This window comes from Drepanopeziza brunnea (genome assembly GCF_022702325.1).
Source record: "Drepanopeziza brunnea f. sp. 'multigermtubi' strain 214-2 chromosome Unknown ctg12, whole genome shotgun sequence".
NCBI lineage: Eukaryota > Fungi > Ascomycota > Leotiomycetes > Helotiales > Drepanopezizaceae > Drepanopeziza > Drepanopeziza brunnea.
This window is the reverse complement of record NW_027094075.1, coordinates 248,182-269,226: the sequence shown is the minus strand read 5'-3', so window position 1 is coordinate 269,226 and position 21,045 is coordinate 248,182. Positions and strand designations below refer to the sequence as shown.

The following is a 21,045-nucleotide window of genomic DNA, read 5'->3' as shown; positions in this document are numbered from 1 at the left end:
GTATTTTTTTTTCTTTCTTTTTTTTCCTTTTTCTTTTCGTGGATTCCGTTTTTTCGAAGCTTCATCTAAAGGTTTTTCCACTGGTTTTTTTTTCTTCTTCTTAAAAAAAAAAAGTGCTCCAAGTATTGCAACTGCATTGCAAGGTTTGCAGATGCTGCTGGTTTGAGTGAGCACTTACTTGCTGCTGCTGAGTGAGTCTCTCTCACAGTCGATCGACGCCGTTGGAAAAGCCGGTGGCAGTTTGCTGGCCGGGCTGTGCTACAGTGTGCTACAGACGAATCCGAGAAGCGTTTGCGATGGATGATTCTTGGGGCGGGAGGGCGAAGGGGCCTTGCCTGCCTGTATACTTCATCATGTCGAAGTTGAGCGCGGGTGCGGGCTGATGTACCGTAGGTATGCTTTTTCGCTTGTGGTCTGGGTTGATGAGGGAGAGGGAGGGAGAGGGAGAAGGAGAGAGAGAGAAGGAGAGAAGATCTGCCAGTATCTCTGCCGTAATACTACTACTACTACTACTACTACCGGTACTACTACATTGGTCTATGGACACCTCACCCGCTCACAGGCTTATCGCCAGTGGTGAAACGACCTGCAACCCCATCCGCGCCCGTTCAAGCCATCACCGCCTCCATCCACGGGTACACAGCCGAGTTGGCCTTCGGGTATCCCATATGCAGCGCCTTATCAAAGAACCTACAGACGAACGAACAATCAGCACCGTCCCATCCTTCCATCCATCCATCCATCCATCCATCCTCGCCTCCGATGCGGAAACGCGGGGGGCACAGGGGCAGAGGGGGTCTTCTCTTTCTTGTTCTCACCTCGCTTCTTTCGGGGTGCCGTGCTCGAACAACAACATCGAGTCCTCGATTGGCATCAGTCCGTCGTGCGTCCCCTGCAGATTTTCGCTCTGATATCAGCTGCCGAGCTCCTGAAACTGAAATATATATATATACCTATATATATATATATATATATTCTCTCTCTAGTGGATGGGAAAGGATAGGCAGTGGTGAACGAAGAAAGCAGGTTTGTACTGACGTTGACGAGGAGGAGGCGCGTGGATGGCATCTCCAGGATCCCGGCCTCCAGCAGCGAGAACTTCTTCTGCGCACCGCTCTTGTAGCCCTCGACGCTGCTGTACCCGTGTTTCGACGCCATGGCCGGACTCAAGCTAGCAAACCCACCCCCCCGGTCCCGTATCAGCAGAGAGCAGAGCCCGAGAAAAGAGAAGAGAAGAAAGGGAGTTTAAAACAAAAGAGGGAAACCCTTCACCACCGAAATCAGGAAGGAAATGACGAGATGGGGCCAAGATCCCGCGCAGCTGGCTCCGTTCTGCCTGGTGACTGACTGACTGACTGACTGACTGACTTACCGAAAGGGATACTCGTGGCCATCGGCGCGCTCGATCCACGCCCGGTCAAAGAACTCGTGCACCCCGGCGCCCTGCGCCACCACGCCCCGAAGCTGCTCCCGGTGCGTGTGCGCTGCTCGCACGGCGTAGTACCCGCCGGCGCTGAGGCCCCACACCAGCACGCGGGTCATGTCGAAGCGCGCGTCGGCCTGCATCCACGCGAGGACGGCGCTCCAGAGGCGGTCGCCCGCGGCCGGGTCGGAAGGGTCGGCGGGACAGTCGGCCGTGCCGGGGATCTCGACCATGAGGGCGGCCCAGCCGCGGGCGAGGAACTCGTCGCTGCGCGTCGTGTTGTCCGGGCGGTAGCCGTCCAGGCCGGTCATCAGGATCACGGCGGGGACTTGGGTGCTTGCTGCGGCGGCGGCGGCTGGCGGCGCGCTGGGCAGGCGCACGTAGATTGGGATCTCGGCGCGCTCGGTGGGGGAGTGGTGCGGGAAGGGGATGGTGAGGTCCTGGATGGGCTGCGGCCAGGACGAGGCGGCTTTCATGTAGACGGCTTTTTGGAGGGTCCACGCTTGCCATTTGGTGGCGTCGTTGGGCGTGGGGAAGCCGGAGATGTAGCTGCATGGAAACATGGGGAGTGAGCGGGTGAGCGGGTGAGTGAGTGAGTGGGTGGGTGGGTGTGCTCTCCAGCTGCGGTACTCACGGGAAGCGGGCGATGCGATAGAGGCAGGCGGCGCGGAGATACAAGGCGCTCGCTGCTTCGGGGTCTTGTTCCCCGTCGCCTCTCTCCGTCAGTGATGCCGCGACGGGAAAGAAAGCCTCGGTGTAAGCAGGGCTAGTTCCTTCGTTGATGTGGTTCTGGGCTGCGGTCAACGACACCATCAGGACCTCCTACCCCTCTCCCCCCATCCTCTCAGAATAGAAAAAGTGGAAGAGCCGCGCTTTCTTTACCTTGATCAGCTCCAGGAAGACAGGCTCGAAATCCTCCATCTTGCCGTCGTGGAAGGGGTACACGCTCATCGAACACTGCCTCGTCAGTACCGTCGAGACTGAGAAGGGTGTCAAAGGGAAGAAGATGGAGATCGATCGCGGTGTTGACATATTCGCTCGCTTACGGGGAACTTCCACTTCGACTCCCAGAGCTGCTTTATGCCCTCGTGATGCACCATCTTCCGGTCGTACGCATCGCCCATCCTCCACGTTCTGGCAGCATTCGTGTCCCCTGCTGGCTTCGCCTCCCCTCCAGAGCTCGATTCCGATTCTTCCTTTTTGCTCGGGGGGCTTGCAGGGCCGAGCATACGTGCGCCAAAGGTACCCATCGTTCTGAAAGAAGTAGCAGGTTTTCTTTCTTTCTTTCTTTCTTTTTTTTTTGGAGGGAGAGGTCTCAGAGGGGAATGTGATAAAGAGAATATGATTGCGGGGTGTACGTTCTATTGTACCAACGATCAGCCCACAGACGTAGTGGACGGGTGAGGGGGTCGGAGTCCCGGTGGTCTGAGCCAGAGCTGCAGCACACGGTCGTGGGCGTGATCATGCGAGACTAGGTACCTACCTACCTACCTACCGGTACCTACCTACCTATCGATTGGACTTCCACGACCGGGCGAATGTGCACCTCAGGCTTTCTGCGAGGACCTTGCTAGATATCAAACCGAGAAATCGTGCAGCTATCTTTGGGTAAGTTCAACCTCGATATCTTCTATGTTGTAGATGCAATCGGTAGGCGTGCGCACGTGTGAATAGTTGAGGGAGGGCTTGCCGTAAGCCTATATGTGTAAATGTCTATGGAGTGGCAAGGAGTGCATATGTCGTATATGTCGGTTTCCTAGGTATTCCTGAACCTGGCCGGCCACCTGGGCTACCTACTTAGCACATGCTCGCTTACCGAGCATAGAAGCCCTGACCTTTTCGTTCGCTGGCAGTATGGAGAGCATTACAGTAAGTTGAGAGAGTAGCACGTGTGTGTGTGTCTCACGTGGCACCATCTCAGCGAGACAGCACATATCCGAGAGACAGCAGACATCTATCTACCAAGATTCCGTCCTTCCTCCAACATATAATCAACACATCCAGACTCAACAACCATCTCATTCAAGACAGGCAATATTTAATGATCGGGATATGAGCGAAGAGGGAGCCAGCTCATCGTTCGCTTTGAAAAACAATATGACAGAATCACTTCCCAGCTTCCAGCCTCACATCTACCAAAGTTCCTATTCTATTTTTTTATCTGATGTTTCCGTCCTTGCTTGAATCTCTGAACCATTCAGCAGTCTTCATTTCGACGTTCATCAGCCTCCCCGCTTCGTTTGCAATGGTCGCTAATAAGAGGCACGGTAATCAAAGGGAAATGCAGGATGTATATCATAAGCAGGAAAATCAATCAGCAAGATCATCGCTTCCTATAAACATTTCCTCAAGGTGCGTGCACATTTACCAACCAGCTAGAGGGATACCAGGAAAGGAAGTAGACACTTCGATATCTGAAGGCTTGGAAGGATAACATCATGTTTTGCAGCTGTCCTTTCGATCCTGTATATTGAGCGGCCCGGCCGTTCGTTCGGGAGGACTTCCATATGCATTTCCATGTGCATTTCCAGCTGTACAGCATTGCATGATCGTCGTACGAGTATTACAGGATTGTATCGACCTCGTGGCGAGCGGCGACCATATCCTGAGGATAAAGCTCGCTTCATCTCGCCAGGCTGCGAGGCTCGCGATCACCACGGCGACGGTGCCGGGCGGAGACTGTGTCCTGGTATCTATGCTGGTGAAGGCAATCTGTTTCTAGGAATCGCGAAACTCGAGAGACAGTCCTCAAGGAGCTTGGGAGGATACAGCGAGGGGTGCTTGCGGGAAATGATTGAATGACGTCCTCGGCATATGTAAAAACTCTGCTCGTAGTGTCCGACGCACGTAGCTCGTCCATATTCGCCTAGATGTTTTCGACTGACAGGACTGCTGTCATCGCAGTGCATCCCCGTACCTAATAAGAAATGCCCTAACCGCCTCCTCGAATTCATCAACATTCCTATTAGTCAGCTCCAGATTTAGTGCCATGAACCCTCTCTGGGCGATGTATATCCCACAGTCCAGCATGTGGTGCCAGAACAGCGCTTTCAGAGTAATGGTGCTCGGCCCATAGAAGTGTATGTGCAGCATACTCCCTTGTCCCGTCACTCCCATGGAGTTCTTCTGCCGCCGACGTAGAGACTCAGCAGTCTTCTCGCTTCCAAAGCCAGCGGGTAGAATCCCGCTAAAGGGACATTCGAGTTCGCTCCTTTGAGACGATATAGGATCTGCCTTTGAGTCGGCCTTGAAGGCGCGAACGCCAGCTTCTACCAAAACTATTTGGATGCGCTGGAGCAGATCTTCGCCCATGGCATTCAGTCGCTCGACTTCATGCTCGTCGTAGATATCCAGCCCGCAGCATCCGGCAGCCATCGTGATCACATTATTGTTGAAAGTCCCCGAGTGGCCCAAGACGCCCGTTCGAGGATCAAACATACTCATTATGTCTTTCCTGCCCCCGAAAGCGCCGAAGGTCATGCCGCCTCCCACCCACTTTCCGAGAGTGATTAGGTCTGGCTTGAGTGCTAGTTTGGCAGAGAGACCGTGATAGGCGAGCCGCGATGTCATGACTTCATCCATGATGAGCACTGCGCCGAGCTCGCGCGCTGTTGCATTCAGAAAGTGGAGGAAGAAAGGGTTCCCTACGATGCAGCCCCCGCTTCCATGGACACCCTCCACAACGATGGCAGCAAGCGAATCCTTGGGAAGTGATGATAGAACACGTTTGGTGCCTTCTACATCATTGTAAGGCGCGAGAACGAACTCGTGGGGAAGATTGGCGTTGATGGAGTTGAGCGGCGATGGGAAGGACATGGTTCCTCCATGGTAGCCGCTGGTGAAGACGAGGATTTTCTTACGGTTCGTGAAGGCCAGAGCGGCTGCTACGGCCATGGTGCTGGCTTCTGTGCCGGAGTTTGTGAAGCGGACGAGCTCAACGCCGGACGGGGAGAAGCGCTTGGTTATTGTTGTGCGGAACAGGCATGGTTCCACCCAAGCTACATGTGACATGTCATGTGACCTCGCCTAGTAGCGCCCTTAGCACACTAGAGCTCTTAGGTATATGTACATAGATCCTGACGAGCTTCTTAGATAGAATATACCAAGCTTTATTCAATCTACAGAATCTCCTCTTGATCTTAGTGCTAGTAAGCACTACAATTAAGAGCCACATTCGCACTCACGAGCTATTTAATTAGTCTCTAACAACCTCCGAATTAATCGAGAACGGATTCTGCAAGTCACTTCTACGCTACTTTGCTACAACTTTCATTTTTGCAATCTGTCCTTTTTCAACTATATTCATTCCTTACAACCAACACACACCACCTTTAAGAACTCCAATTAATTTTCAAAAGCTCTAGTTACAAAGTCAACTGCTATAATAATAGACGACAAAATAAAAGAGGTCTTCTTAATCAACAAAACGAACCTTACAAGTCGTAGCGACTTCTTAAGATAGATTACGAATTACAAATACTTTATCAAGCGCTTTAACATAAAACAATACGCATCTCTTCGTATTAGCGTAAAAGAATCTGCTCTTTTTATCGAGCAGATCAGACTAAAAACGAAGTCTGCTATAAAGATAATAACGAAGCTTAACAACGAATGGTTCTAAAAGTAAGACCGTTAACGAAAGGCTTAAAAAAAATTACACTTAAAAGCTTTTGCAAACGATTTTAACAGACCTTTAAAGCTAAAAGACGCTGAGTTCGAAGACGTCCGAAAAGCGTATAACGATAACATAAAGGAATACAACTTCGCTATAAACAACTAAAAGGTCTTAAGTAACAAAAACAATCAAATTATAGACTAGATCAAAGAGACGGTTGAGAGCTCTATTTTCGAGGAAGCGATCTTGGCGGCTTTAAAAGAAGATAACACTTTTATCTAATTCTTAATAAAAAAGCTTTAAGAAATATACCGTTTATTCGACTCGAGCTTTAAGCTATCGATAGCACGAGATTATAATAAATCCTTACAAGCAGCTAAGCAAAAGAGCGTCTCCTTAACGATATAGATTAAAGAACACCGAGCTATCTACAAGTTAGCGAAGATAAATAACCTTTACGAGACGACGAGTACACTCGCGACAAAAGCATTCTTAAAAGCTATTAGCGAAAAATAGTTATTAACTTAAGCGTCGCTAAAGCTCGCAAAAGTCATTCGAAACGACGAGCTATCATTGCTTTAAAAGCGCACCTTTTACGACTACTTTAACTAGTACGAAAGCTAAGTCGAAAAGAAAACTAGCAATCCGAACTTTAACCTCTTTAGTGTATTCGCTACTTTCGGAGATCAAACGATTCGCAGCACCTCCGAAAGTGATAAAGCCAACGACACTGCTCTTAAGCAATCCGGTAAACGCTCCGATAGCTTCAAAGGACCTGCTAAGGGTTTTAAGTGCTCGTGCCTTAAAAAGAGAAACCACTATTAAGACGTAATCAAGTGCAAGATCCTTCGCTATTGCTTTAACGGTTTTGACGAAAGTAAATTCGCAAAGCCGAACCGAGATGATATCGTCGTTACAAAGAAGAGGCTTTAAGAACTTAAGTTCAAAGCGCTCCGAGAAAAGATCACGAAAGAAGGTTAAGTACAAATTCAAGTCGATAAAATCGTCTTAAAGAGTAAAAAGAAGCAATCGAACGATAGCGATAAATTAAAATACTTTAAAAAAGTGTTAGCAGTTATCATTGATCTTAAGCTTTTTAGCACGCTCGATAATCTTATCCTTGACGGTCTTTATAGCACGGCTAACAATAAGCACTAGCTATTTAACAGCACTCTTCTCGACAATTGCGGCGCTACTCACTTTGTCAACGATAAGAATCTCTTAATGCCAAGGTCAATTCAGCGCTCTCGCTTAATCGACTTCATCGAAGCTAGAACGAGTAGTCTCTTAATCGTCGAGCGAAAGACCAAAGTCTTTAAAAAAGCTTTAAACGGACTAAATAAAGCTAAGACGAAAGATTTGAAGTTAAAGAACGTCGCTATCGTTAAAAGGTTTAATATCAATATCATCTTAAAAGCTCTTTTAAGCAAGGCTAGCGTATAATACTCGAGATATAACGCAACTCTCCGTTATAAAAAAGTCAAAGAGAGCGTCGTATTAAAAAAGTTAAAGAAGAAGTTCAACTTTACGTTCTTTAAATACAAACTATTTAATTATTCTTTGCTTTAATTGATTCGTAGCTCTCTTTGCTTAATAATATTCTTTATAACTTAAAAGCGCTTGCAAACACGTTATAAATTTTAAAAGAGCAATGTCTTCCGAGCTTTAAAAAAAGATTCATCGATACTCTAGCATTTACGAACAAATCATTTAAGCAAAAAAGCTTTCGAAGCGCTAGCTTATAACGCTAAAAAGATGAGACTTAAAAGAATCATTAAGGTTGAATATAAAGCATATGCTATTACGCACGCTTAACAAGTCATATCTCGCCGCACGTTAAATAATAAAGCAGCCAAGTCATTTTACAAGATCGCTTAAGATCTATTCGACTTCTTTAACGGTTTCGAAAAAAGCAAATGGTTATTAATAATTAAAAATGAATATAATAAAAAGCTATTCGGCTTTATACTAAAAGACAAATTATAATTAACGGTTATAAAAGTGCTAAAAGAATTTAAAGCATAAACGAGACGTAAATACAGTCTTTTAATAGCTATTATGCGTTATAACAACGATTCTTCGATAATCGCAATTAACGTAATCGGCTTTACCGAATATCAAAGATAAGCGAAAAAAGTTAAGATCGAATTAAAGCTTTTATTATCTTTTAATTACGAACTTAATAAAAGAGCTAAAAGGGCTAAAAGAGAAGTGATAAAACGGTCTATCAAAATGAAAGTAAAAGCAAGGCTCTTAAAGAAGCTCTAGCTTAAGACTATACTAGCCGCTATCTACTTTTACAACATAACACCGAGAGCGAAGAGCTTTATAAAGAGTCCGAATAAAGTGCTATAGCTTTAGTTTAAGCAATATTTTAAATAGTACGATCTAGCGATCTTTATATAAATCGACATCGACTTAAGACTAGATTATAACGGTTTAGTTGCGTATAACGCTCGTACGTACTTAATAATCAAAGATCGAGAAGCTCTTCGCAATAAAAGAGCTTTTAAGGTCAAATCGAAAAGACATATAAGCTACTTGATTAGATATATAGCTTCTAACATATATAAAGTTTATATTCTTATGCTTTATAAAATGATTGTCATACGTAACGTAACGTTCGATAAGACTCAATTCTATTTTAAAAACGAAGAAAAATCGATCGGCTAATCGATTAGCGAGATCAAGAGCATCGTTATTAAATTAAAAGATATTAAAAACTCTAATCAAACAAAAGACGCTTTGTTTAACATAAAGAACGTTGCAAAGGATCGCTTAAAAGAGACGAATACAACTAATATAAAAAGTGAGCAACCGTCAGACCTTATAAAAGTTGACTTAAAAGGATCTAGTTAAAGCTTAAAGAATACGACTTTATTTAATCCGAACGATGCATAAACGTTAAGAGCTTTAACTTTAATTAAAGACTTTATAAATACGTTTATATTAAAAGCAACTGCTTTACGAAACGATTTAATAAACCTTAATAATTCAAGCTACACCGCTGAACGTCTCGCTAGCTCTTTAATTAAGAGCAAAAGCGAAGGTGCCCTAAGACTGCTAGAAGCAAAGAAAAGCACCGTAAACGGGCAAAAACCTAGCTTTAATAAAAGAGCGCGCAAATCATACCTTTAAGTTGTTATTTAAAGCCGAAGCCCGAAAAGCTAAGCTATAAGCCGACTAACGAGAGCTTTTACGTTAATAACCGGCGGAGATTTAAACCGAACAATCAAAAAAAAGCCTTTAAACCTTTTTAAAGCGAACACTAATAATAAGAAATTAGACTATAAACACTCTAAATAAAATTCCGACTCTAGTAAAGAGTATTCACTTATTAATAGCCGCATTAAAAAACGCGCAAGGATATACGCAAGTGTTAATAAGCTTTTCTTAAACAACTTTCGCGCCGATTCGAACCGTTATTCGCGCGTCTTAGATTTTATATCGACTTTTTAAGCTAATAGCGAACCCGTGCGCAAAGATAATAAAGATTACGAAACATTATACGCTATTATAACAGCTGCTACTTCGTTTAAGCTGTCATTAAAACAGCTTAACCCGCAAAAACGAAAATATTTAAAACTTTTTACTTATTAAAAAGAGCTACAACGATATTTATATAGCAAAGAGTTCAAGGATAGAGCTCTTATAAAGCTGAATAATCTAGAAAAAAAGAACTGCTAAAAAGTAATTCTCGAAAGCGAAGCTAAATTAAAACTTATACTTTTTAAGTAAATGTTTATATACAAGACTAGCTCGTTCGAAAAGATCGTAAAGTTTAAATCGAAAATTATAATTAAAAGCGACTTTTAAAACGAATCTATTATCTATTCAACTTACGCTGCTACGCTAATAGCTAGATCGTTTAAGATAATAATAATTATAACAGCCGAATTTAATTTAAAAGTAAAACAGTTCGACGTCGTTAACGCTTTTATCAACGCTATAAGACATACGGATAGCGTCTTAATCACGTGTTATCTCTTTAACGGTTTTAAGCAAAAAAGTATGCTCGTAAAAGTCGATAGAACCTTATATAAACTTAAAGACTCGCTAGCTTTATAATATTTCGACTTCACAAGCACACTCGATAAATTAAAGCTTACTTTATTCGATAAAGAACCGTGTATTTTTACGAATCTAAACAAAACGGTTTTCATAGCGTTTTACGTAAACGATATTCAAGTTATATACTATTACTTTAATCTTTTTAAAGCGCAAAAGATCATTGACGGTCTTAATAAAGCGTACGAGATCGAAGCGATAAAAGATATTAAATAGTTTCTTAATATAAGAGTCGCTCGAGACCGTTAGCGAAGAACGCTAACGCTTATGCACGACGCTTATATTAAAAAAATAGCTAAGAAATTCGAACTTACGAACGGACGCTGCTTAGCAACTCTATTACCGTTCTATAACTTAGTTAAAAATGAAAAGATAGCTTCGCGGAAGCAAGTGAAAAAGTATTAAAAGAAAGTTAAATCCGTATTATATATAGCGATCATGCTACGCTTAAATATAGCTTTTATAGCCTTTTAACTCTTTTACTTTAGCACTAATCTAAGCGCGGAGCACCTCCGAGCTATAAACTAGTGTTTACGATATTTATTTAGCTCGCGCTTCAAAAGTATTCAATACAATTAATTCAGCAAATCAAAGCTAGTAATAGCCTTTGACGTTTCTTACGCTGATAACGAAGAGACAAAGCGATCTTTTCAAAAGTACATTATGTTTTTGTTCGAAAGTGCGATCTTTTAAAAAGCTTTAAAGCAAGATACAATTATTACATTATCTATTAAAGCGGAGCTCTTTAGCATAGCCCTTATAATAAAAGAGACTATAGCGCTTTAACGATTTTTCAAAGAGCTGCACCTTCGTTTTGCGGCGCTTTAAGTAGTCTATTGTAATAATTAATAAACAATCAAGCTTATAACTAGTAAAAAAAAGCGTATCTTTACCAAGCTTCGCTACGTCGATATTCATAATATATAACTGCGCTAAAAGCACTTAAAAAAGAGCTTTCAAGTTCAATATCTCTTTACTAAAAAGATGCACGCTAACGGTTTTATAAAGAACTTGATTCGATAGAAGTTTAAGAGCTTCATCAAGCTCTTAAATTTACAAGACGCTCGCGCGTCAATCGAGAAGCTTTAATAGCACGCATATGCTATTCACTTATTACATTTTATTTTTTTTCATTTGCACGTAATTCAAAAGAAAACATTTATTTAATAATCTTAACCGTTATTCTATCTTATCTTATACGCTTTTACCTTTCGCCTTTTATAATAAAAGATCTATCAAAGCTCTTAGCAATCTCTTCACTTTAGCCCGGCGCTTCGCAAGAGTTATAGCAACGGCGAGCGCCGCCGCAAGAACGGCAAGCGCAACGATTAGCGCAAAGAGAGCGACGATAATAAGTGCGACAAGAGCGACGAGAGCTGCGAAAGCGACGAGAGCAGCGAAAGCGACGGGAGCAACAAAAGCGGCAAGCGCAAAAGCTGCTATAACAGCAGATTAAAGCCTTTACATAAAGTCCGAGAAGAAGTTCTAATTAAAAAGAGCTGCTTAAATTAGATCATTTCGTAAGTCAAAGAGCTTGACTTACGAAAAGGTGACATGCTCGAGACGCTTTGCGTTACCGGACCACGGTTTGCTGCCACAAGACTATTCAATCTAACAAAAGCCACATTCAAATTAAAAGTCTTAAGAGCAAGAGCAAAACTTGCAAAGCCACCGGAACTACTTTTAAAACCTTTACTTCTATTCGTTAGACCGCCCGGACCACTAACAGCACCTCTTAAAAAGGCAGCATTTAAAGCGAGCTATTATCGCATAGCATCTCGGAGACCTCGGCGAACTCTTTATATAGCACTATTGTCTTTAACGCTTACGAAGTTATCGAAAGCGGTATTAACAGCGGTAGAAGCAGCGGTACAGTTGCTATAGCTACCTTTAGCATACCGAAGACAGCGTATAACGCTCGTATCGCAATTATAGCAGTCTTTATTAGACTTCGATGTAATCTTATTATTAATACACTTAATGCACTTCAAAGCCTTGACGGTCGTTAGCATAAGCAAGCGCTTAATAAGAAGGTCTAAAAGAAAGGGCGAAGCTTCGGAAGTAAGAGTGCGTAGTATAGCCGTCGCAACCGCCGCAGTTATAGCAGCAGCAATAGCTAAAGCAAAGAAAGGATTCTCTTAATAGTTAGCATAGATATATTAATCTATTAAGAGCACTTACTTTTAAACGGCTTCGGCCGCGCTTAACGATTCTACTAAACTAAGTTACTTACTTAAGTAGCATTATATAGATAAATAGAAGTTGAGTGTTTATTATAATAAAAAAGAACGCGCTTTTACTTATATAGCAACGCGACAAAGACGGCGCTAAAGACTTCCGCTACGTAATAAGACCGACTTAAAAAAGAATTGCATTCTTGACTAACACTTAATCAATAATAACAACCGCCATTTGTTTATTTAGACTGCGATGACAATCTCTTTTGTTTACATCGAATTTAAAAAGCTTAATCACTTATTTTTTTTTCTTTTCTATTTGCTTGCAGCTTAGCAGCTACGCTGCTAACTTAAAAGGTGTGTTATGCGGAATAAGCATAGTTCCACCCAAGCTACATGTGACATGTTATATGACCTCGCTTAATAGCGCTTTTAACACACTAAAGCTCCCAGGTACATGTACATAGATCTTGACGAGCTTTTTAAATAAAATATACCAAGCTTCATTCAATCTATAGAATCTCCTCTTGATCTTAGTGCTAGTAAGCACTACAGTTATCTATGAACGTTAGGAGTGGACCAAGTAATATGTAGCCGTGCTGGAGGGTGCAAAGTTTCATCAAACGGGACCTTCAGACCTTTCTTGCAAGCTCCCTCTCATACGTGTTGGGTCCACCGTAGTTCCAGCCCTTGCTCATGGCTTCCGATACAGCCTGGGAAATCTTCTCATTCGAATGTCCGAAAATGCTCGCACTGTATTCGCCCAGGAAATCCACATATACTCTCCCATCAAGACTCGTCAATTCAGCCCCTTTGCCATTGACTCAAACCCGCATTCAAGGTCAGTCGAGATTTCCAGTGATGATGGAAGAAACGTAGATAGTGGATATCGAGCTCACCAAAGGTCATGGGAAAAGGACTAGCGTGGATGACCGTCCTCGTATTCCCGCCGGGGAAATCCAAGCAAGCTTCGTCGTGGGCCAGTGAGCTCTTCGGATTCGAAAGAGAGTATTCATCTTGTGCCGTTCTCAGGGCAGCAGCGAGCTGAGGGTCGTATGACTCTCTACTGGCATCAAGAAGCTGAAAGTGGGATGTCTCCGAGCCGTCAAGATCCATTTCTGTATTTGCGCTCATGACGAGGTGATATATTTTCCAGGAGCTGTGGCAATATACAAAGCCAAAAATGAGCCGCCAATATCTATTTGCTACTGTTTTGGAGAAGAGCCGTTCATGTCCAGTGTCGATGTCAACAACTCGTCGGTGTTAGCGTCTCGCGTAACACGAGTCTACGGAGTAAGGGCATGGAGCCCGAGTTTGGTCCAGATAAGCTTCCTCGGCATCACTCCTCCCGCGGCAACCGAATTGAGGATATACTCGGCCTGTCTTGGTCCAAATCGACACGCACCTCTCAATTGCCCATCACTTCACGCAGGATGGCAGACACGGCCCAAGACGAAGCCGCTAAAGCGCGCATCATTAAGCATATGAACGAAGACCACGCCGAGTCCCGTAAGAAGGTCATTTCCTCCCCCCTTCTCTCTCAACTCCCAAGGACTCCCCGCTATCAAATACGTTATAGAGAACAACTACTAATACACCTCCCCTCTAGTCTCCTACTACCTCCAGCACTACTGCCAGCTATCCGCCAGCGCAGCCCGCAGGTGCAGAATCTCCGCCATAACCCTCTCGTCCATGACCCTCCAAACCTCCACCGGCCACGCGCACACCATCCCCTTCGACCCGCCCATGAAGTCCTACTCCGAAGCCCGCGCCCGCAGCGTGCAGATGGACCGCGCCGCCCGCGCCGCCCTCGACATCTCCCCCATCCGCATCACCGCGTACGAGCCTCCCCGCGGCGGGGTCCAAGCGGGCGTGTTCGCAACGTGCCTGTTCACCATCGTGGTGCTGGCGACGCACAGGAAGATGGTGCCGGGCACCTGGGTGTACGATGGCCCGCTGCAGTGGTTCCCTGGTGGCGCGGCGACGTTCGTGGGGCTGGCGCGCTTGGTGTTCTGGCCGTTTATAGCGATCCACTTGTTTGAGAGCTGGTGGCTGAATCGGACGCGGTTGAGGCGGTATGGTGTTGAGGTTGGGACGGCGTTGTGGTGGAAGTGGATCGTTAGTTGCTGCGTCGAAGGCTTTGGTTGCTTTCAGCGGATCGATGCGACGGTTCGGAGGAAGACGAAGGAGGCTGAGAAGGCGAAGCATTAGACATGTGTAGACGATGGATGGAGAGGGCGGCTGCGCAGGTCAAGGTCCTGAAGATCCTTGGTATCTATGCCTCGCCATGTGAGTTTTGGTCAGTGTGTGGTAGGGCCTGCCATCAGCATGCACCGAGCATGATAGTGATGCTTGTCGACCCAGTGTAAGTAATTCTTTGGTCTTGAGCAGTCCTTTGGAAGTCCATTGAGAGCTTCTTTTCTATCTCTTCTTTGCCCCTCCTTACACCCCGTAACTAGACTTTCTTTTTGTACGCTCAATTTCCATCCTATCTAGCTTCCTACCAAACCTCCCAAGATCGCCAAAATCATCGCGTTTATTTCTAGGCTCCTCAAATATACCTCATCAAAAAGCGCTTGCCCTACTTACCCTTCACCGTCCATAAGTATTACCTTCACATAAACCGATCGATCCAATAACAACCATCATTATCTCTATTCTTATATGAACAGTACAAGGAAGCCCCTTCTTTACAATTTCCCCCTTCTAGTCTCCTCATAACTCGTTTCTTTCCATTTCTACTTCCTACTTCCTTTCTCGCCCGTCTATCACCAACGGCGGAACACAACCACACCCACAACCACAACCACTTGCCTGCTAGATCCAAACGAAAAGTGATTACAGCTTTCCAATCCCCTCCCCTCTTACCCCCACACTTCCCAATCAAAACATCTCCGACGAGCATAGCAACCTTACACACCCAGTGATTCACGCTTCACCTCTATCCAGTGACTCACTCACTTCCTCACTTCCTCACTTCCTCACTTCCTCCCCACCCTCCCCCCTCTCTCAAAGGGTAACAAGCAACGAACGAAGACCAAGCCAAAAAAAAAAAAAAATTCATAACCCCCCCCTCCCCACCCCCCAACCACACTTCATTTATCATTTCTACCTCTCTCTTCTACTCTAGAAATGTCTCATCCGCAATCTGCAGCCAAGAAGAAGGGTGGGAAGCAGGAGAGCAAGAGGTCCTGGCTGAGGCGACACGTTGATAGACTCTTTAGGGGTAGGGAAGGTCGTGGAGCGGGAGAAGGAGGAGGAGAAGGAGGAGGAAAAGAAGAAGAAGAAGAATCAGAAGAAAATACCACATCCCCACCAGCTCCACCCCAAGAACGCAAACCCAAGAGCCCAGCCCCGACGCCAGAAGTTAGCGGTGGCCTGGGCCCAGGCCCAAGCCAGCAACGACGGGGCGTCGCCGTCGACAAAGAGCCAAGCGGAGTCACACGCCGACCCAGCGAGATGCCGACGGCGACAAAAACACCGGTAGGGCAGCGAGCGAACCCCCCCGAGCCGCAGCCCGTCGCCAGGAACGCCACGTTCGCAGCCGCGCACCTTGCAGACGACCCTGTGCCCCCCCGACAGGTGGTATCTCGGCGTGGTCCGCGTACCCTGCACCAGCTTGGCAGACCGCCTGTCCTCTCGGACGCGGGGAGTAGCGAGCCGGGTGCTGATGGGCGTGGACGATCCTCTCCCGAGGATGGCAGCGGCGAGGAGCCGCGAACGGCGAGCGTGGCGGTTTGGTGTGTGGATGATGGTGGGAGTAGTAGTTTTAGTGGTGGTGGTGGTGGTGTCGATGACGGAGAGAATACTGCTGCTGCTGTCTGCGTCGCTCCCGTCTTCACCGCGACAACGCAGGAGATGGTCGCGGCGCGGCGGCCTGTAGTCTTGCTGTTGGGTGTGGCGGTGGTGGGCATGGTGGGCTTGCTGAGGGCTGTTGGCGGACTGCTGCTCTTGCTGGCTATTGGGCTTTCGTGGCTCTCTGGGCTGATGGGGGGGCAAGGGGCAAGGGGCTGAGGTGTACGCCGTGAAGAAGAAAAACGGCGGCCAGTCTCAGCAGCGAGTGAGGAATCCGAAAACGCGAGGGAAAGTCATAACTAACTGCACGGACATCGTCTCCTCAGAGAGATAGATACAGTATGGGGACGATCGCTTCTTTCCAAGGTCTGCGTCGCTGTTCTTCTTATAGTATTGCTGATAAAGCTGTGCTTTGCCTCTTTCGTTGTGTTTCGAGCTAGCCAGCCTTGTGAGAGGTAGGTACCTAGCTACTGATCGATGACTGACGGCTCTTAGCCCGTAACTCAGAAAGAGCTGCCATTTCACCGACGATACAAGAACGGCATTCGTCGAGTCTCTGTTGCGTGCTGGGAACTAGGTCGGTCGGTCGGTCCTTTCCCTCGCCGTAACTCTCTGTAGATTCCCGGGGGGGGGGGCTCGCTCTCGCACCTTCTCTTCGGGCTCACTCACATGTTTTCTACATCTTCCACGCTGGCGACCTGTAGCTGGTGGTGGAGACGCATCTTCGAGGTTGCGGCGGGTCCAGTAAGATCGATATTCCCAAGGGGGATCGGATTTCGGGAAGCGCAGGACAGGAATTACGTTATTATCTATCAGCTCAACTCAACGCTTTGCCCTCGGCAAATGGCGAGATAGCTACACGCCAGGCGCGAGGGACTCGCTCGCCATGTCAGAGTCAGGATCAACAACTGAGAGAGTCCTATGGATTGAGATACAGCTGCAGAAGCTCAAGAGGAAGCTTGCTGCTTTCTTGGGATGTCAAGATGAGCTAGACCAAAGCAAAGGGGGAGTAGCGTCGAGAACAATTGCTGTCCTTGACGGATCAATAAGAGGCAGTGACGCCAAATCCATCACCTCAACATATGCAACTGGCAAGACCCAAGCAGCAGGAAAGGAGAACAGCAGTACCGCCAAATCCACCACCTCAACACGAGCAAACGGCAAGACCCAAGCACCCATTGGCTCAGCTTCATCTTCAGCATCATCAGCCACAGCACCCAAATCCGCTCCCACCCAGAACCGAATCCGAGAACCACCAGAACCAACAGAAAATACGATACAAGAGGGCAGCTACGACTTCCTCGGGGCTGTAGGTACCAACGCCGAAGACTTGCGGATGTGTTTCGACAGGTACGAGGCTGCTATCAAGGATTTCCCGCCAAATGCAACGAGATCAGCACCTGCCCCGGAGCGGAAAAAGAGGGTGAATGCAGGACGCGTCTCAAACGCGCGGTTCCCGACGGGTGAGACGCAGAATGGGAGAAATTAGTGCTCGTGGCAATTTGCATGATGGTAGCGGCGATGCAGATGGAGGCGAGGGCAGCCAGGGACACAGCGGAGGTGATAGGAACTGGGGGAGGAATGGTGGCGGTAATAATGGTTGGGTTTAGAGGCGTTGCTTGGGTCTGGTTTTGGTGTCATGGGTTTGCCGCTGCTGGAAGTGGTGCTTGACACATGTTTTCGGCTCGATGTGGAATGCGAGTGAGCGTTGGGAGTACGTCTTATGGTATGCAGTGCTTAGTAGACCCAGCTTCAGTTTTGAAGAATCAATTTCTCCTATCGGAATGTTGCATAGTGCGGGTTTCGCATTTGGTGACGGCGTAGTGGGGGCTTCGCAGACAGCCTACGTGATAGCAGCGAGGATGAATCGTCGCTGTGATGGATATCTGCAAAGTATAGTCTCGGTGTTTTTCCTTTTCCGAGCATTCTATTCTGATTGTCAATGACCAAGTCATATGTAGCCCATACTTCTTGAATTGAATCAAATTGACCAACCGATGCCCCTCTAGGGGTTGGCGTCTCGATCGATCTACAAACTCGCCCTGCCCTGCGACTCGAACGGCAAAATGGCCACGAGTAGCCCGGCAACAATGAACAGTGCTCCGCTCGTATAGACTGGCGCTGACGTCTCTAAATTGGCAAACATGGCAATAATCGGCTATCCAGTCCGTCAGCACTCACCATCCACAATCATACGACAGGGACACTTACAGCCATGATTCCGAAGATCCGGTTACTCGTCGCCGTCAAGGCATTTCCGGTGCCTCTATCCTTCGTAGGAAAGATCTCGGGTGTATACCCGTACAGCACGGCGTACATAATGTTGCTGCAAAAGTTAAACGCACAGTTCCACCCCAGCAGCGCATTTGACGTCAGAGCAGTCGTCGTACAATACAGAAAGGCGCCCGTAAGGCAAGTCGAAAGGGCCAGCGCGCCCTTCCTCCCAAAATTCGGAATCTCAACAAGCCGGGTGCCAAGCAGAACTCCCGGGACGCCAAGCGAGGCGATGATCAACGAGTTGCGGTACGTGATGTTGGTAGACCCGTCGCCGAACTTGGCGCCTTTCATCGCCTGCAGGTAGGGGAGGAACGCGTTGTAGAGCGGGTAGGCGAGGCCGATGAAGCCCCAGATGGTCATGATGAGGCCGGTAGAGAAGCCGAGTTTGCGGGTGGCGAAGAGGGCGCGGATGTGTGTGAAGTTGAGTTTTTCGAGTTTACGTTTCAGGGCTGCGGCGGCGTCTGTTTGCTGGGTGCCACCATGTTCTTCTCCACAGGCGCGGAGGTCGTCGATCGTTACTGCTACGATTAGTTGGAGGACTTGGACAAAAAGTGAGAGATGAAATGCTTACGGGTGGAGATCTTGCCATTCCGGCGTGCAACTTCGTGCACGACTTTCACAGCTTCCTCATCCTTCCCCTTACCCATGAGGTATTTCGGGGATTCGTAGACCGTAAAGCATACGAAGCGGACGAGGAACAGTACGAGGGAAATACCGCCCATAGTGATGACGAAATATCGCCAACCCATATTATCCTCCTTCTTGCAAACTTCCTGCCCCTCCTGACAACTGTACTTACCATTACCGAGAAGAGGGTATGCAATAGCGGTAGCCATCAATTGAGCGAATGCCCAAAGAACAGATAGCAAAGTTAACAAATATTGGTGTGAGCCCGGCAGGAACTCGAGAAAGACAGCTGAGTCGACCGGGAGGTTACCACCGACACCAAAAGACCAGAGAGCGACCCAACAGCCAATAGAGGTGAAGTTGGAAGCGCTAGCTGCGAGGAGTCCGAAGACTGCAGTGACGCCGAGCGTCAAGTTGAATGCCCAGCGGCGTCCAAACACGTCGCACCCGAATCCCCAAAACATTGCACCAAGCAGGAGGCCGATGTTCTGGGCGAGTGGAAGATAGGGTGCACGCTTAGGGTGGAATTCGTTGACGATGGATGGGACTGTGAGGGTCAGCTTTCGCCGCGGAAAGGAGGGAAGAGAAGGGGGAGGGGGAGGGGGAGGGGGAGGACGTACGGATGAGAGATGTGACAATGGGCCACAAATTATCATTCGCCCAGCCGAATCCGACCACGACAAAGAGTTGCCATTGATACCAGCCCATTCCGATTTCTTGGATCTGATTCTCGTTAATGGACGTCATCTCGTGTAGGATCCGGGTGAGGGTCGGAGTGGTACCGGTACATACAGCATGGTTCAATACTCGAGCTTTGGCTTCGTAGACAGGATCCAGCGTTCCTTTTTCGAGGACAGCTCCGTCGTCAATCAAATCGGGCGGCGACTCAGCATCAGAGTCATTACCGGCTTTTGTGGCTGACTTTTCAGCAGCTTCTAGATCCCTGTAATTTGAACCAGAGGCCTCGACCGACGTCGAGGCAGCGGGATTCAACGCCTGCAGTGCCATTTGGACTCGATAACGAAAGGATTCATGAGTAGGAGGTTCTTCCGGGAGCATATGGTCGAGTTCTATCGCTTCTGAGGTTGAAGGCAGCTGGGTATAGCTGACAGGTGACGGTCTCTGTGTGAGATGGAAAAATCTCGACATTGTACAATAATAAAAGGGATTGTGGGGGGGGCAACAGATCGCGTCATTCTGTGTCACGACCGTTATTCAATAACTCGAGATACCCGGGATGACGATCCCTAAAGCAGCGTAATGCAAGAGACGGGTTGCCCGAACTTGTCCAACCGTGGTGTAGCTCGAAGAAGGAAACGTGACGTATATAGGAAACGGAGTTCACAATAATGATAATAATAATAATAATAATAATGCAGAGAAAAATACAGAACAGGATAGAGATAACACTGGCTAGACCTGCAGATTTCCGAGGAAAACTCAGCGAGAAAGTTGTTGTCGTAGATAGTGGTTGTGATTTATTGATTCGGTTGCAATTTTAAAAGAAGAAGCTGTCGTCGTTGATTTTATGGGGCGCTAAATTCACCCCTCCCATGACGTTACCCACACACGCGACACATTATGCTTTTATAGGTACTCCCACCGAGAACATGCAACAAGTGCAACAAGACGGCAAAATCAACTGGAACCTCCCGACGTCGGGAGGTCACGGGGCTCCAGTCTACCAACCGAACCGAACCGGTTTCTCCGTCTATGATGAAGGTCATCATCATCGATTGATCACCAGCGGAGACAGTGGTGGCTCCAATCAGGCTAACCTCGCGGCCAGCGCGTCGATCTTCCTTCCGGTGGACGAAAGAGACGAAAGACGACGTGGAATTTGGGTCTCTGTTGCAGCTCAATTTTTTGCAGGCGCTTAGCCGGGGCAGGCTGGATCTGCTATGGGAACATTACCACGCTGGTGGACTCCCCCCTCCCTCTACATGGCTACCACGACATCTCTCTACATGGCTACAACGAAATTGGTTCAGCATCTATCGGCTTCGACAGCAGTCAAACACGCGGCATGGGATATTTGACTGCGCCTGGATAGGGCCACAGGT

At 47.1% G+C, this 21,045-nt stretch overlaps 8 protein-coding genes across 9 annotated transcripts; 4 read left to right on the top strand and 4 right to left on the bottom strand.

Moving 5' to 3' along the window:
- Window positions 1-608: 608 nt before the first annotated feature.
- L3040_006859 (uncharacterized protein) lies at window positions 609-2,673 on the bottom strand (the record flags this gene model as incomplete). Its single annotated transcript, XM_007296766.1, has 7 exons — window positions 609-690; window positions 819-892; window positions 1,039-1,171; window positions 1,373-1,972; window positions 2,058-2,212; window positions 2,306-2,380; window positions 2,470-2,673. The coding sequence occupies 7 exons, from the start codon at window positions 2,671-2,673 to the stop codon at window positions 609-611; spliced, it is 1,323 nt and encodes a 440-aa protein (XP_007296828.1).
- Window positions 2,674-3,668: 995 nt separating this feature from the next.
- L3040_006858 (uncharacterized protein) lies at window positions 3,669-4,145 on the top strand (the record flags this gene model as incomplete). Its single annotated transcript, XM_066156059.1, has 3 exons — window positions 3,669-3,775; window positions 3,873-3,888; window positions 3,993-4,145. 3 exons carry the CDS (start codon window positions 3,669-3,671, stop codon window positions 4,143-4,145), a joined length of 276 nt encoding a protein of 91 aa, XP_066010877.1.
- Window positions 4,146-4,318: 173 nt separating this feature from the next.
- On the bottom strand, window positions 4,319-5,317 carry L3040_006857 (uncharacterized protein; the record flags this gene model as incomplete). The annotated part of the gene is made up of 1 exon (XM_007296765.2): window positions 4,319-5,317. The coding sequence occupies one exon, from the start codon at window positions 5,315-5,317 to the stop codon at window positions 4,319-4,321; it is 999 nt and encodes a 332-aa protein (XP_007296827.2).
- Window positions 5,318-12,620: 7,303 nt separating this feature from the next.
- Window positions 12,621-13,417, bottom strand: L3040_006856 (uncharacterized protein; the record flags this gene model as incomplete). Its single annotated transcript, XM_007296764.2, has 4 exons — window positions 12,621-12,675; window positions 12,781-12,842; window positions 12,922-13,106; window positions 13,183-13,417. 4 exons carry the CDS (start codon window positions 13,415-13,417, stop codon window positions 12,621-12,623), a joined length of 537 nt encoding a protein of 178 aa, XP_007296826.2.
- A 299-nt stretch (window positions 13,418-13,716) lies between these two features.
- Window positions 13,717-14,494, top strand: L3040_006855 (uncharacterized protein; the record flags this gene model as incomplete). The annotated part of the gene is made up of 2 exons (XM_007296763.2): window positions 13,717-13,792; window positions 13,893-14,494. The coding sequence occupies 2 exons, from the start codon at window positions 13,717-13,719 to the stop codon at window positions 14,492-14,494; spliced, it is 678 nt and encodes a 225-aa protein (XP_007296825.2).
- Window positions 14,495-15,415: 921 nt separating this feature from the next.
- L3040_006854 (uncharacterized protein) lies at window positions 15,416-16,297 on the top strand (the record flags this gene model as incomplete). The annotated part of the gene is made up of 2 exons (XM_066156058.1): window positions 15,416-15,509; window positions 15,603-16,297. 2 exons carry the CDS (start codon window positions 15,416-15,418, stop codon window positions 16,295-16,297), a joined length of 789 nt encoding a protein of 262 aa, XP_066010876.1.
- A 667-nt stretch (window positions 16,298-16,964) lies between these two features.
- Window positions 16,965-17,567, top strand: L3040_006853 (uncharacterized protein; the record flags this gene model as incomplete). Its single annotated transcript, XM_066156057.1, has 1 exon — window positions 16,965-17,567. The coding sequence occupies one exon, from the start codon at window positions 16,965-16,967 to the stop codon at window positions 17,565-17,567; it is 603 nt and encodes a 200-aa protein (XP_066010875.1).
- Window positions 17,568-18,107: 540 nt separating this feature from the next.
- On the bottom strand, window positions 18,108-20,041 carry L3040_006852 (uncharacterized protein; the record flags this gene model as incomplete). Of its 2 annotated transcripts, none has more annotated exons than XM_066156056.1 (5): window positions 18,108-18,236; window positions 18,290-18,876; window positions 18,927-19,529; window positions 19,603-19,705; window positions 19,775-20,041. In XM_066156056.1, 5 exons carry the CDS (start codon window positions 20,039-20,041, stop codon window positions 18,108-18,110), a joined length of 1,689 nt encoding a protein of 562 aa, XP_066010874.1. The 2 variants fall into 2 exon arrangements, with proteins under 2 accessions (XP_066010874.1, XP_007296823.1); XM_007296761.1 differs by having other exon boundaries at window positions 18,290-18,873.
- Between the last annotated feature and the right edge of the window lie 1,004 nt (window positions 20,042-21,045).